This window comes from Giraffa tippelskirchi, chromosome 1 (assembly GCF_054371585.1).
Source record: "Giraffa tippelskirchi isolate mGirTip1 chromosome 1, T2T-mGirTip1v1.2.pri, whole genome shotgun sequence".
Classification (NCBI taxonomy): domain Eukaryota; kingdom Metazoa; phylum Chordata; class Mammalia; order Artiodactyla; family Giraffidae; genus Giraffa; species Giraffa tippelskirchi.
In genome coordinates this window covers 126,294,813-126,308,174 of record NC_137275.1, presented here as the reverse complement: position 1 = coordinate 126,308,174, position 13,362 = coordinate 126,294,813, and the positions used below count along the sequence as shown (strand labels likewise).

Sequence of the window (13,362 nt, the reverse complement as noted above, 5' to 3'; positions counted from 1 at the left end):
GATTCTTTACTGCTGAGCCACAAGGAAGCCCATACTAATGGGCTTTATCTTGAGAACAGCTATGAGCATAAACCTTGGTGGCTTTCCTTCTGTTTTGTTTGCAGAATTTAATAGCATCTAGTTATAGCCCTGAAAAGGGTTCAGTCTGTCAGAAGACCAGTGTCCTCACCTGTGACATGGAGGTGATGACACTCAGCTTTCAGGGTTTTTGTGAGACCTGGTGGGATAATATGAGTAATACCACATGCAGGTCCTTCCTAAGGGATCGTTAGTATTGTTGAAGTAACTGAATCAAAGCAAGAGAGTAATGGTGAGCAAAGGAGATATAAGCCAAGGTTGGGTAGTGTATTATAACGAACAGTGATTTAAAGAGGGATTTCTAGACAGAAATTGCGTTAGAAATATATATATCTATAACTGAGATGGGAGAGAGAATGAATATTTGAGCAATCACTCTGTGGTTGCACTGTTGAAGTATATTAGCTATCCACTGTTGCAAAACAGAGTACAACAAAGTACAGTGCGTTAAAACAATTGACACTTCTTTTTTTTTTTTTCTTATTTATTTGACTGTGTCTTAGTTGCAGGACATCTGATACTTGTTGCAGTATGCAGGATCTTACGTTCAGTTACATGGGCTTAGTTGCTTCAAGGCATGTGGGATATTAATTCCCAGACCAGGATCAAAAATGTGTCACCTGCATTAGAAATTGGATTCTTAACCACTGAACCACCAGGGAGGTCCGAGTCCACACTTCTTATTGCACTTCTTTGTGCTAGGAATCTGGGCACAGCTTAGGTGGCACCTCTGCTTCAGGGTATCTGACAAGCTGCTGTCAATGTGTTGCCCAGGGCTGTGGTCTCATCTGAATGCTCCACCCAGGAAGGATTTGCTCCCAAGCTCATGGGGTTGTTGGCATAATTCAGTTCCTTGTGGGTTGTTGGACTGGGGATCTGGGTTCTGGGTTCCACTTGGTTGTTGGTTGGAATTGCCCTCAACTCACTTGGGCCTCTCCAGTGTGGAAGTTCGCATCACTAATGGAAGCCAACAAGTCAGTAGAGAAAGTCTGCCAGATACAGCGGGAGCTCAGTTTTGTTTTTTTTTAACTAATTAGTTTTCACATTTTGGCTGTGCTGGGTCTTCGTCTCAGTGCACCGACTCTTCTTTGGGGCACATGGACTTCTCTCGTTATGGAGCATGGGCTCTAGAGTGCATGGATTCTGATGTTGGAGCACACAGGGTGTCGTTCCCCCGAGGCGTGTGAGATCTTAGGTCCCCAACCAGAGTTCAAATCTGTCTCCCCTGCATTGGAAGGTGGATTCTTAAGCCCTGGAGCACCAGGGAAGTCCCAGGGACTCAGTTTTATTGACTTGATCATTGCATGGCATCCATCATCTTTGCTGCATTTTATTAGTTAGAAGCAACTTGCAGAGCCCACCTATACTCAAAGAGGAGAGATAACACAGAATGTGAATACAGGAAGTGGGAGTCGTGGAGCCCTGCTTAGAGTCTCTTTGCCATAGCAGCTTACATGGATACCATAGAAACTGAAATTACAGCAAAATAAATGTAGCACTGACCATATTCCACACATTCTCCAAGAACTTAAATGTTTGTTCATTATTTTTCCCAAGAATCTTATGAAGGAGATATTATAATTATCCCTGTTTTGATAATGAACATTGAATCACAGAGAGCTTAAGTGACTGGTCTGAGATTGCACAGACAGTAAGTGATAGAGCTGGGTTTAGACCTTAACATTCTCACTCCAGAGCGCTTATTCCCAACCACGACTCTACCCTTCATGTACTCTAGACCTCTGTACAATAAAAGTTACAAAATCATTTATTGACATGTATGTCAGATTTTAGTCATTCCTTGTTTTCTGTGTTTGAAGGAGTTGTCTGACTAGAGTAGCTTTACATGAAATGAAAGTGTCCTGAGCAGGCGGGATGATGTATGTGCTGCTACATAATATGTACTTGGTCTGTGTTCATTTCCTCCCCTTGTTTCGGCAGCTAGATGAGCACAGCAGAGTCAGAAGTCAGGGGAGCATCTGCAGGAGGGGGTCTTTGAATGACTCAAGATTTAACAGTGTTTACATATTACTGGCTTCTTGAGGACTGAAGCACCTGGAAGTGTTTTCCTAGGAGCAGAACGATATCCCTAAGCTCTGGGAACAATGTTAGTTTCCTTGCTTTCAGAGCGGCACCCAGATAGTATCTGAGTAAGTTGTTGGCTTTGGGGGAGTGGTTTCAGAGACAGAGTTGAGCAGCACTTGTGTAGAGGGGAGTGGTTTTGGCCCCTTTAAAGGTCAGATGCAATCCTCTGAGTGTTGTGATAAGTACAATGTGTATAAATTGACCTCTGCACCCTATGAAGAGTCCTCTTCATTTTCTCCCATGTCTACTCACTTCTGTCAGTTGAAGCCCAGTTTCATGCTTTCTGTGCCACCTTCCCCGGACTAAATAGGGCAGCTCTTCTACTCAATGAGGGAAAGAGAGGCACTCTAAAGTTATGCCCTGGGTCCTGTGAATGGTACCGTTCCTTCCTATGGGACATTTGATTACTAGAATAGAGCAGCTGCAACAATGCTTTCCATTTCTCGGTAATCTGAATATCTACCCTATGTCTTCAGTAATATGGATAACTGAGAACTGAATATACATGACCACCTAGTGTCTACATATGTATATATGAGATTATTGATCATGTATTGGGTTGGCCAAAAGGTTTGCTCAGGTTTATCTATTCAGTTCAGTTGCTCAGCTGTGTTCGAATCTTTGTGACCCCATGGACTGCAGCATGCCAGGCTTCCCTGTCCATCACCAACTCCCAGAGCTTACTCAAACTCATGTCCATCGAGTCAGTGATGCCATCCAACCATCTCATCCTCTGTCATTCCCTTCTCCTCCTGCCTTCAATCTTTTCTAGCATCAGGATCTTTTCCAATGAGTCAGTTCTTTGCATCAGGTGGCCAAAGTATGGGAGTTTCAGCTTTAGCATGAGTCCTTCCAATGAATATTCAGGACTGATTTCCTTTAGGATGGACTGGGTGGATCTCCTTGCAGTCCAAGGGACTCTCAAGAATCTTATCCAACACCACAGTTCAAAAGCATCAATTCTTCGGCGCTCAGCTCTCTTTATAGTTGAACTCTCACATCCATACATGACTACTGGAAAAACCATACCTTTGACTAGACAGTCTTTTGTTGGCAAAGTAATATCTCTGCTTTTTGATATGCTGTCTAGGTTGGTCATAGCTTTTCTTCCAAAGAGCAAGCATCTTTTAATTTCATGCCTGCAGTCACCATCTGCAGTGATTTTGGAGCCCAAGAAAATAAAGTCTGCCACTGTTTCCATTGTTTCCCCATCTATTTGCCATGAAGTGATGGGACCAGATGCTATGATCTTAGTTTTCTGAATGTTGAGTTTTAAGCCAACTTTTTCACTCTCCTCTTTCCCTTTCACCAAGAAACTAGTATTTTTGCCTTGAGAACCCCACGAACAGCATGAAAAGGTTTATCCATAAGATGTTACAAACTTTTCGATCAACCCAATAGAAGGAATGGTAATTCCTGAATTATTCTTTAACAAGATTTTAACACTTCTAATCCATTAATGTCATGCTTGCATGCTCAGTCACTCAGACATGTCCAACTCTTTGCGACCCCCTGCACTATAGCCCACCAGGCTCCTCTGTCCATGGGATTCTCCAGGCAAGAATACTGGAGTGGGTTGCCATTTCCTCCTCCAGGGGATCTTCCTGACCCAGGGATTAATCTCAGGTCTTCTGCATTGGCAAGTGAATTCTTTAATTCTGAGCCACTGGGGAAACCTCAGTCCATTAATGACCATTGGTAAATAAAACAGTTTGCATTACACTTGGACATTAAACTCTGATATCGTTTTCCATGGCATAGTGGGTACCTTTTGGGATGCTGTTATGAAGTGAACTGAGTCTGTCTAAAATTCATATGTTGAAGTCCAGCCACCATATTTGGAGATGAGACCTTTAAGAAAATAATTGAAGTTAACTGAGGTCATAAGGGAAGGCTCTAATCCAGTAGGACTGATATCTTTACAGAAGAGGCAGCAGAGGTTTCTCTCCAGGGTGCAGAGGAAAGGCCAAATGATGAGCAAGAAGGCGACTGTCTGCAAGCTAGGAAGAGAGGTCTCACCTGAACCACCTTGCTAACATCTTGATCTTGGATTTCTAGCTTCCAAAGCTGTGAGAAAATGAATATCTGTTGTTTAAGCTACCTACTCTGTGATGGCAGGCCTAACAGATGAACACGTGTTTCTATCTATCCAGGTAAATGCCTTCGCCTACAGCCCGTCCTCACTGCCTGTTTCCTTCTAGTGTGCGAGCTCCCACAGATGTGGCTGAGTTGCTAGCAAGTGAGTCATAAAACCTTGGCCCCTGATCACAGCCACGTACCCGAGCCACTCATCGTCAATCCAGGCTTGTCCCACAGATGCTCCCTTGTGGGAATTCAAAACAGGAACTCAGAAACTTGAGTAGTTTTGCTGAGATGTCGTAACAGGGTATTTGAAGTCTGGGCGCTAATGACCTTGTGCTTGCTGCCTCAGAAAAAAGTAGGTCTTCTGGGAGAAAGAAAAGAATAAAGAAGATGTGGGAACAGGCAGAGAGAAGAAGCGAGAATCCGAGAGCCTGCTCTTGGAGAGAAAAGCAGCAGCCTTGATTGTGGACTTCCTAGTTCTGACTTTGTCTTTTGAGGGGCATTCCTTGAGTTGTGCACTAGGTTTCCATGAAATACCTCCGATTCTGTACAAAAATTCCTCACACTTCAGCTGTCTTTAGGCAGCTTCTGTTTCTTGCAATCTAAGGATTTCTTAATAGACATATGGAAGCATGTATAATTAGGACCTAAAGCATGAATTAAGTAGAAATCTCCTAATAAACAGAAGGTTAATGCATGAATTTGCTAATCCTTTTTCCCTTGCTGTGGGAATAATGAGAATTTCAATCTCAACCCATGGCAGGGATAGGTCTCTGTTTTGTTCACTTATTTTCATTTCTTGTTGATCGTTTTTCTGAGGAAGGGCCTGTCTATGATCTGTTGATATAACAAAAGACAGGGAGAATGTATTTCATTCATTAATTTAAAAATGATTGTGTACTTTAGAGAAGTGCTGAATTTAATCTTGGGCAAACATATCTGACAAGTTGGACCATAAAAAAAGGCTGAGTGCCAAAGAATTGATACTTTCAAATTGTGGTGCTGGAGAAGACTCTTAAGAGTCCCTTGGACTACACGGAGATCAAACCAGTCAATACTAAGGGAAATCAGTTCTGAATATCCATTGGAAGGACTGATGCTGAAGCTGAAGCTCCAACACCTTGGCCACCTGATGCGAATAACTGACTCATTGGAAAAGACCCTGATGCTAAGAAAGATTGACAGCAGGAGGAGAAGGGGGCGACAGAGGATGAGGTGTCTGGATGCCATCACCGACTCAATGGATATGAATCTGAGCAAACGCTGGGAGATAGTAGAGAGCAGAGGAGCCTGGCATGCTGGAGTCCATGGGATCGCAAGGAGTTGGGCATGACTTAGTGACTAAACAACAACAATAACAAATTTGAATTAAACTTTATTTCTGCCTGAAGTATTTTGTGTTAACTGGTGGAGATGGACCCAAGGCAGCCAGGTACAGCCACATGAATTGTTCACTGTGTAAGTCCAGGGATGCCTTTGAGATGTCTGAGCAATGAGCTCTGAGTACATAGTTCAAAATACTCAGAGTCTAATGTGGAGCTCAGAACAGCTCAGCATGAGGCTGCGTGGTGACTGCCATAAAATGCCATGAACTAGTCATATGGGGCATAAGTGATTCTACCTAGCAGGGAGGAAGAAAAGGAGGTCAGTAAAGGCTACACTGAATGTGAAACAGTTGACCTCCAGATGCCAAATTTCCAAGCAGCAGAGGACGAGAGTGTTCCTAGTATGGGAGTAACAAGGATAAAGGCACAGGGCATTCCCAAAAATTGCGTCACAGGGTGGTGGCGTCAGGACCTCTGAAGATCTGCTTGTCCAGGAAAGCAGTAGGAATACTGGCAGAAACTCTCAAAATAAACATTCTCAGGACTCAGAATTAACCAAAGGCTTGTAACTACCTAAAGAGTGTTTATTCAGGAAAAAAACAGAACCTTACAAACCAGGAAGCCTTGTGGCTTGCCCTTCTCCCACCCCCTTCCCAAGGTCTGCTGTAGCCCTGAAAACCCAACAGCTCGCAACCATGGTAGCCGTGAACCCCAGCAGCCTCATCACCACTGAGGGGGGCAGAGCAGCTCTGAAACCCCGTCCCCAGAGACCTCTAATTCCTCGACTTGTCCAGCACCTTCTAGCTCCGTCTCAAGCTGGTCTTTATTGGACCTGACTCAGCAATCTCTCTGGACTTCTCAGGTGGCTCAGTGGTAAAGAATCCACCTGCCAATGCAGGAGATCAGGTTTGACCCCTAGGTCAGGAAGATCCCCTGGAGGAGGAAATGGCAACCCACTCCAGGATTCTTGTCTGGAGAATCCCATGGACAGAAGAGCCTGGCGGGCTACAGTCCATGGAGTCGCAAAGAGTCAGACATGACTGAAACGACTGAGCATGCATGCAGGGTGAGACTCAGTCAGAAGGGAAGACATCCTGGTCTCCGCTCCAGTCCTAGAGACAAGGCAGTTTTATCTCCTGAAGACTCCACCCAAGTCGTAGCACCCACGGAGGGAGAGTGCTGAGGTCTTCAAGAATGTGGCAAAGAGGTTAGGAAACTAACAGGAAGAAAGAAAAATAAAGGCATTGAAAGTGCGATAGTTGTGATGCAAATGAACCTTATGTAAATGTAGACACTTACCAGGAGTTCTTTAGAGCTCTCCTGTAAATGTGCATTTAAACAACAATAGTACATTTTCCAGGAAACATCTTTAGAGCACATTTTTGATGTGGACCTTTTGAATAAAGCAATCAAAAATGTTTGTTCGGATACTGAACAATAAGACTGCAGCTTGAAAAACTAGCAGTTGAGAGGGAACAGCTTGACCAAACATGAAGAAAGTAAAGAGAATTCAACTGTTTGCTTTTACTGCCTGAGTATCTGGAACATTTTCAGAGCACTGTCAACAGAGCTATTTGTTGTTGTTTTTTAAAAAATAATTAATTTTTTAAAAATGTAGACCACTTTTTAAAAGTCTTTTACAATATTGCTTCTGTTTCATGTTTTGGTTTTGGGGCCACGAGGCATGTGGATACTAGACCAGGGACTGAACCTGTGCCTTGTGCTTTGGAAGACAAAGTATTAACCACTGAACTGTCAGAGGAGTCCCTGGAGAGCTATTCTTGACATATAATTGAAGTTCCCAATATGTGCCTCTATCTCTTGGGGTACAGGAGAGAAACCTGAAAGTCCAGGTAGTCTTTGGAGCAAGGTCATCAGAAGGGAGTAGAAGGGGGTAATTGCCTGGGGGACAGATAGCCAGCCCTGCCTTTCTGCAGTCAGTGATGACTCCTGGCTGTTATTTGCCCTTCTGAGAAATAGGATAAAACTGATGAACTTTAGGGATTGAAAAAGCACTCCTCATAGATAAATAAAGCCTAGGAACACCTCAAAACTCAGAGCCAGGGAAGGTACCACAAACGTTGAGGCAACATTCACAATACAGTGAATAGATGGTGGGCAAGCTCTGGGCAGGAAGAGTGGAGACGGAATAAGATAAACCACGTCCAGTGAGAGAAGACAGGAGAGCAGAAGAGAAGCATGATGATCTTAAATATGAATAAAGATGCATAAATATGCAATTTGTATTTCTGCACGTGAGCATCCAATCTGACAGCTATTTACTGAGCAGTGACTCAGTAAGGGTGTATCCTGTGTGAAGGAAGCAAAGCTACCAACGTCCATCATATTTGAGTTTAAGATTCTGAGCCACTGAACTTGTCCCTTGAGATCTGCATAGAGTCTTCAACCATAAGGGCTCATGTTTGATTATCAGAAGGTTATTAAATTCAAAATATTTCTGGTTCTTTTCCTGAAAAAAGTGAAACAACATAATTTACACTTGGGTCTAAGATTTTACTCTTCTTAAAAGATAAGTTGACCTATGCCAGCATTATATATGTAATGTCTTGATGCAGGATATGAGACCCCAAGGTTGGAGACCCAGACCATTTATCACTCACAGCAGATCAGCAGCCAGAGAAGCATTACGCACTGATTCCTACATCCCAGACCCCAGTTGGTGATGTGATGAGGGCCCAGTGGTACTCATGGAATGAATGAGAGAACATACCAGGGATATGAGGGGACTCTGAGCTAAATAGGGTACCTGGGACATCTACCCAAGGAGAAATGAGATTTCTCATTACCCTGAACTGTTAGCAAGGCCTCTTGGTGGAAGATCTGGGGTTTATCTTTGCTACCCTAGGACTGTCTCTAGTGCTACCAGGACTGCTGCCAAGTTTATGGTAATTTGTTTACAGCAGTCCAAACAGACTAAGACATCACTCATTTTCAAGGTCGCATATAAATTCATTTGAAGAAGCAAACCAATTTATAAGAATGGACACATTCAAGCTGAATTCTTAGGAAAGTGTACTCTGAGATGGAGTTTGGTGGGCAGGATATCAATTCAGGATGCTTTTAGTGCCAACGTGTAGAAAGGAAGAGGGGGAAGTAGGACAGGGCAGGGAGGAGCTGTGAAGACCTGGGACTTCAGGGGGCTCTGGAACCAGAAGAGCCCTGAGGCTTGTCAGTCTCCGCCGGGACCATCGCCAGATGTGGGCTCCCTTGGTCAGGGGTGACCTCAGGTAAGGCTCTATTTCCAATTGACGCATTCCCTAGATCACAACACCCCCAGTGCTTAAGATGCTTCACTGAGGGGATGTGAGGTGCACCATAGGGCCCACACGCGCCCCCCCCCCCCCCAGCGTCAGTGCCTCCTAGACTTGCTCTGGAAACAATTCTGTGCCAAACTTCTTTTAAAGATCAGTTTCTTCCCCTTTTCTTCTGGCTACGCTTCAGTTTATTTTTAGTTCCTAAGCCTACTCTCACCCTGTCTCCTCTTGCATGCTCAAAACATAGGCACTGTCTTTAATCCTGCTTCACTTCTTTTCTTCTCTTGCCTCACCTATTTGGACTCTGTTGACAGAATTGTCTCATGGACCTTGTCTTTTGATGTTTCACTCCAGTGTTTTACCTTTGTTTTTTTCTAGCTTTTGCCTGATGAATATCCTAGCCGTTGGAAATATTTATTTGGCTTTTTAACATCTTTGGCTTTGTGCTTTCCGTTGAGAGTTTTCTATCGTATTTTCATAAGTTCCCCTGTTTTCCTGACACAGTGAGATGACACATTCTCACTCCCCTAGGTAATTTTTCTTATGTTTTAAATTTCTTTCAGTTCTGACAGACATGTTCTTGTTTTTCATTGCTGAAACTCCCATCTCAGAAAGTTTAATGAACAAACAAAAAAGAAGTCCCTATTCAGTTAAGTGAGGTAAATATAGATAAAACAGTAATAAAATAATAAAGTGCTTTAAAGGATCTAGAAATAAATGTCAGAAAAACACAGACACACACAAAAAGAGCCCTGACATTTGAAGGTCCTTGCTACATAGATATGACTTTACTATCTGCTATGTTTGGCTGCAGAAAGTTGTCAATCCTGTTTGAAAAAATAAAAAGAAAATCACTGTTTAGATTTTAGCCTTTTTTGGTAAGATTATGAGTTCATGCTCAGTAAATGGGTCTTTTTCCTTCCAGTTTTATTGAGATGTCATTGACACACAGCACTGTGTAAGTTGAAGGTGTTCAGCTTCATGGTTTGACTTCATACATTGTGTGATGACTCCCACAGTAAGTATAGTGAACATCTTCTCAGATAGACAAAAAACTTTAAAAATAGAAAAAAACCACTTTTTACTTGTGGTGAAAGCTCTAAAGATTTACTGTTTTGATAACTTTCATATATAACACGCAGCAGTGTTTATTATATTTGTCATGTATGTTATATTTCTAGTACTTATTTATCTACTTATTTGTCTTATAACTGGAAGTTTGCACCTTTTGACTACCTTCATCCAATCCCCTCCTTCATCGTCTACCTTCTGGTAACCACAGGTCTGATCTCTTTTTCTGTCAGCTCGTTTGTTTGTTTTTGAAGTATAATCGGCTGACAACACTATGTTAGTTCCTGGTACCCAGCATAGTGAGCTGATATTTCTGTACATTCCAAACCGATCATCATGTCAAGTCTAGTTATGATATGTCACTGAACAGAGATATTATGTAGTTATTGACTGTATTCCCCACACTGTATGATTCACACCCATGACTCATTTATTTTGCAACTGGAAGCTTGCACCTCTTAATCTCTGTCACCTTCTGCTTCCCTCCCCCATCTCCCTCCCTGCTGGCAACCACCTGTTTATTCTCTGCTTCTACGACTCTGTTTCTCTCTAGTTATATTTGTTCATTTTTTTTTGCTCTTCAGATTCCACATATAACTGAGATCATATAGTATTTGTCTTTCTCTGACTTCCTTCACTCTGTGTAATACTTCCTAGGTCCATCTATGTTGTCATGAATGGCAAGATTTCACTCTTTTTTATGGCTAATATTCACACATATCTGTGTCTTAAGCCACCTGATTTGTGGTACTCTATTACCACAGCCGCAATAAATGCATAGAACCACTGGGATAAGCCCTGAGGCCAGTTACTACACACTTTTTCATTGTTGTTGTTGTTTAGTTGGTAAGTTGTATCTGACTCTTGTGACCCCATGGACTGTAGCCTGCCAGGCTCCTCTGTCCATGGGATTTCCCGAGCAGGAATCCTGGAGTGGGTAGCTATTCCCTTCTCCAGGGGATCTTCCTGACCCAGAGATCAAACCCGAGTTTGCTGAGTGGCAGACAGATTCTTTACCACTGAGCCACCAGGGAAGCCATGCCTTTTCATACTCGGTGTCAGTTTGCAGAGCATCAGTTTAAAATGTATCTGAACACTGTGATCCTCTCTCGCTGTCTCTCCAAGTGTGTAGACGCTGGATCTGGTTTGGATCTTTCTGACACACGCCCTGCGGTCTCCTTGACTGTCACCACTGGTAGGTTCCCATGCTGGCTCTGAGCTTCTGCCTTTACTGTCATCTCATCCTCATTTCCATTCTGTAATTCATGCCCTCTGCCCTCCTTTCTCCTCCAGAAGTATTCCCGCCACTGCAGACTTAAGAGTCTCATTTTCTTTGTTTTTTTTTTTTTTCTTTTTTTTTCCTCTATGACTTCTCTGAATGTTTCCACTTTCTGAGATTTCCTCTTCTAGTAGTTGCAAAGCTATTCCTCTTAAAGCAGCTATACCTTCGATGACTTTTCTTTGAGAGAGACTGCCTATCTATCCTTACCTATTTTATTTCTTTTTACCCTTTTGCAACCAGAAATCCATTTTAAAATATTGTAAGTAGGAACTTTTCTGGTGGTCCAGCGGGTGAGACTTCACCTTCCAATGTTGGGGGTGGGTTTGATCGCTGGTCAGGGCGCTAAGATACCACATGCCATGCAGTGTGTCCAATATATAAATAATTGTAAATAATCTACATCTTTTCTGGAAATCACTTCTTAGTGAGAAAGTTAATTCTTAGGTAGGTTGATAAGGAGTTCGGGGCCCCTGAGGAGGAGAAAGGGGTCTGGGGCTCTTGAGGAAGAGAAATGAGTCCAGGGCTCTTGAGCAGGAGAAAAGGACAAACGTTTTTTCCCTACATTTCTTTGTCTTAGTCACATGAGATGTTATTTTCTTTAAGCCCAGAGCTAATGATTACACAACAAAACAACTCATCTTGCTCAAGGGTATGTTTGTCCTTTTAGCTCTGTACTAATGATTATACAATGATTAGATAGATCTACTATGTACTATGTATTATATGTACTATGTATTATACAATGATTACAATGTACTAATGATTATACAACTAATGATTATATAGCACCAATGTATCTTTCTCTAGGACATGTTTCTTCCTTCTTAACAGGAACCTTCTGACTAATCCTGTTATCTTAAGATGTATGTTGTGGGAATGGGTCTGGTAAGACCTTTCTATTGTTAGTAACCAGTTGTAAGAGTGAACGTCGACATTCTAGGAATCAGCAAACTAAGATGGACTGGAATGGGTGAATTTAACTCAGATGACCATTATATCTACTACTGTGGGAAGGAATTCCTTAGAAGAAATGGAGTAGCCATGATGGTCAACAAAAGAGTCCGAAATGCAGTCCTTGGATGCAATCTCAAAAACGACAGAATGATCTCTGTTTGTTTCCAAGGCAAACCATTCAGTATCACAGTAATCCAAGTCTATGTCCCGACCAGTAACGCTGAAGAAGCTGAACTTGAACGGTTCTATGAAGACCTACAAGACCTTTTAGAACTAACACACAAAAAAGATGTCCTTTTCATTATAGGGGACTGGACTGCAAAAGTAGGAAGTCAGGAAACACCTGGCATAACAGGCAAATTTGGCCTTGGAGTACAGAATGAAGCAGGGCAAAGGCTAATAGAGTTTTGCCAAGAGAACACACTGGTCATAGCAAACGCCCTCTTCCAACAACACAAGAGAAGACTCTACACATGGACATCACCAGATGGTCAACACTGAAATCAGATGGATTATATTCTTTGCAGCCAAAGATGGAGAAGCTCTATACAGTCAGCAAAAACAAGACCGGGAGCGGACTGTGGCTCAGATCATGAATTCCTTATTGCCAAATTCAGACTTAAATTGAAGAAAGTAGGGAAAAGCACTAGACCATTTAGGTATGACCCAAATCAAATCCTTTATGATTATACAGTGGAAGTGACAAATAGATTTAAGGGACTAGATCTGATAGACAGAGTGCCTGATGAACTATGGACAGAGGTTCGTGATATTGTACAGGAGACAGGGATCAAGACCATCCCCATGGAAAAGAAATGCAAAAAAGCAAAATGGCTGTCTGAGGAGGCCTTACAAATAGCTGGGAAAAGAAGGAAAGTGAAAAGCAAAGGAGAAAAGGAAAGATATTCCCATCTGAATGCAGAGTTCCAAAGAATAGCACGGAGAGATACGAAAGCCTTCCTCAGCGATCAATGCAAAGAAATAGAGGAAAACAACAGAATGGGAAAGACTAGAGATCTCTTCAAAAAATTAAAGATACCAAGGGAATATTTCATGCAAAGATCGGCTCGATCAAGGACAGAAATGGTATGGACCTAACAGAAGCAGAAGATATTAAGAAGAGGTGGCAAGAATACACAGAAGAACTGTACAAAAAAGATCTTCACGACCCAGAGAATCACGATGGTGTGATCACTCACCTAGAGCCAGA

The 13,362-nt window shown here is 42.5% G+C and overlaps 1 protein-coding gene across 4 annotated transcripts in view; it reads left to right on the top strand.

Annotated features, from left to right (window-relative positions):
• The window catches only part of LOC145537900 (uncharacterized), a 303,657-nt gene that overhangs the window by 60,136 nt on the left and 230,159 nt on the right, over positions 1–13,362 (top strand). Inside the window, exon 8 of one of the 4 annotated variants that reach the window (XM_081568849.1) lies at positions 4,317–5,631. The exons of 2 other annotated variants lie outside the window; for them this stretch is intronic. In XM_081568849.1, the coding sequence (XP_081424975.1) occupies positions 4,317–4,364 (48 nt within the window). In that variant the 3' untranslated portion in view covers positions 4,365–5,631. Of the gene's footprint in view, positions 1–4,316; positions 5,632–13,362 lie in introns of those variants that run through there. One more of the 4 variants, XM_081568871.1, reaches the window with a different exon arrangement.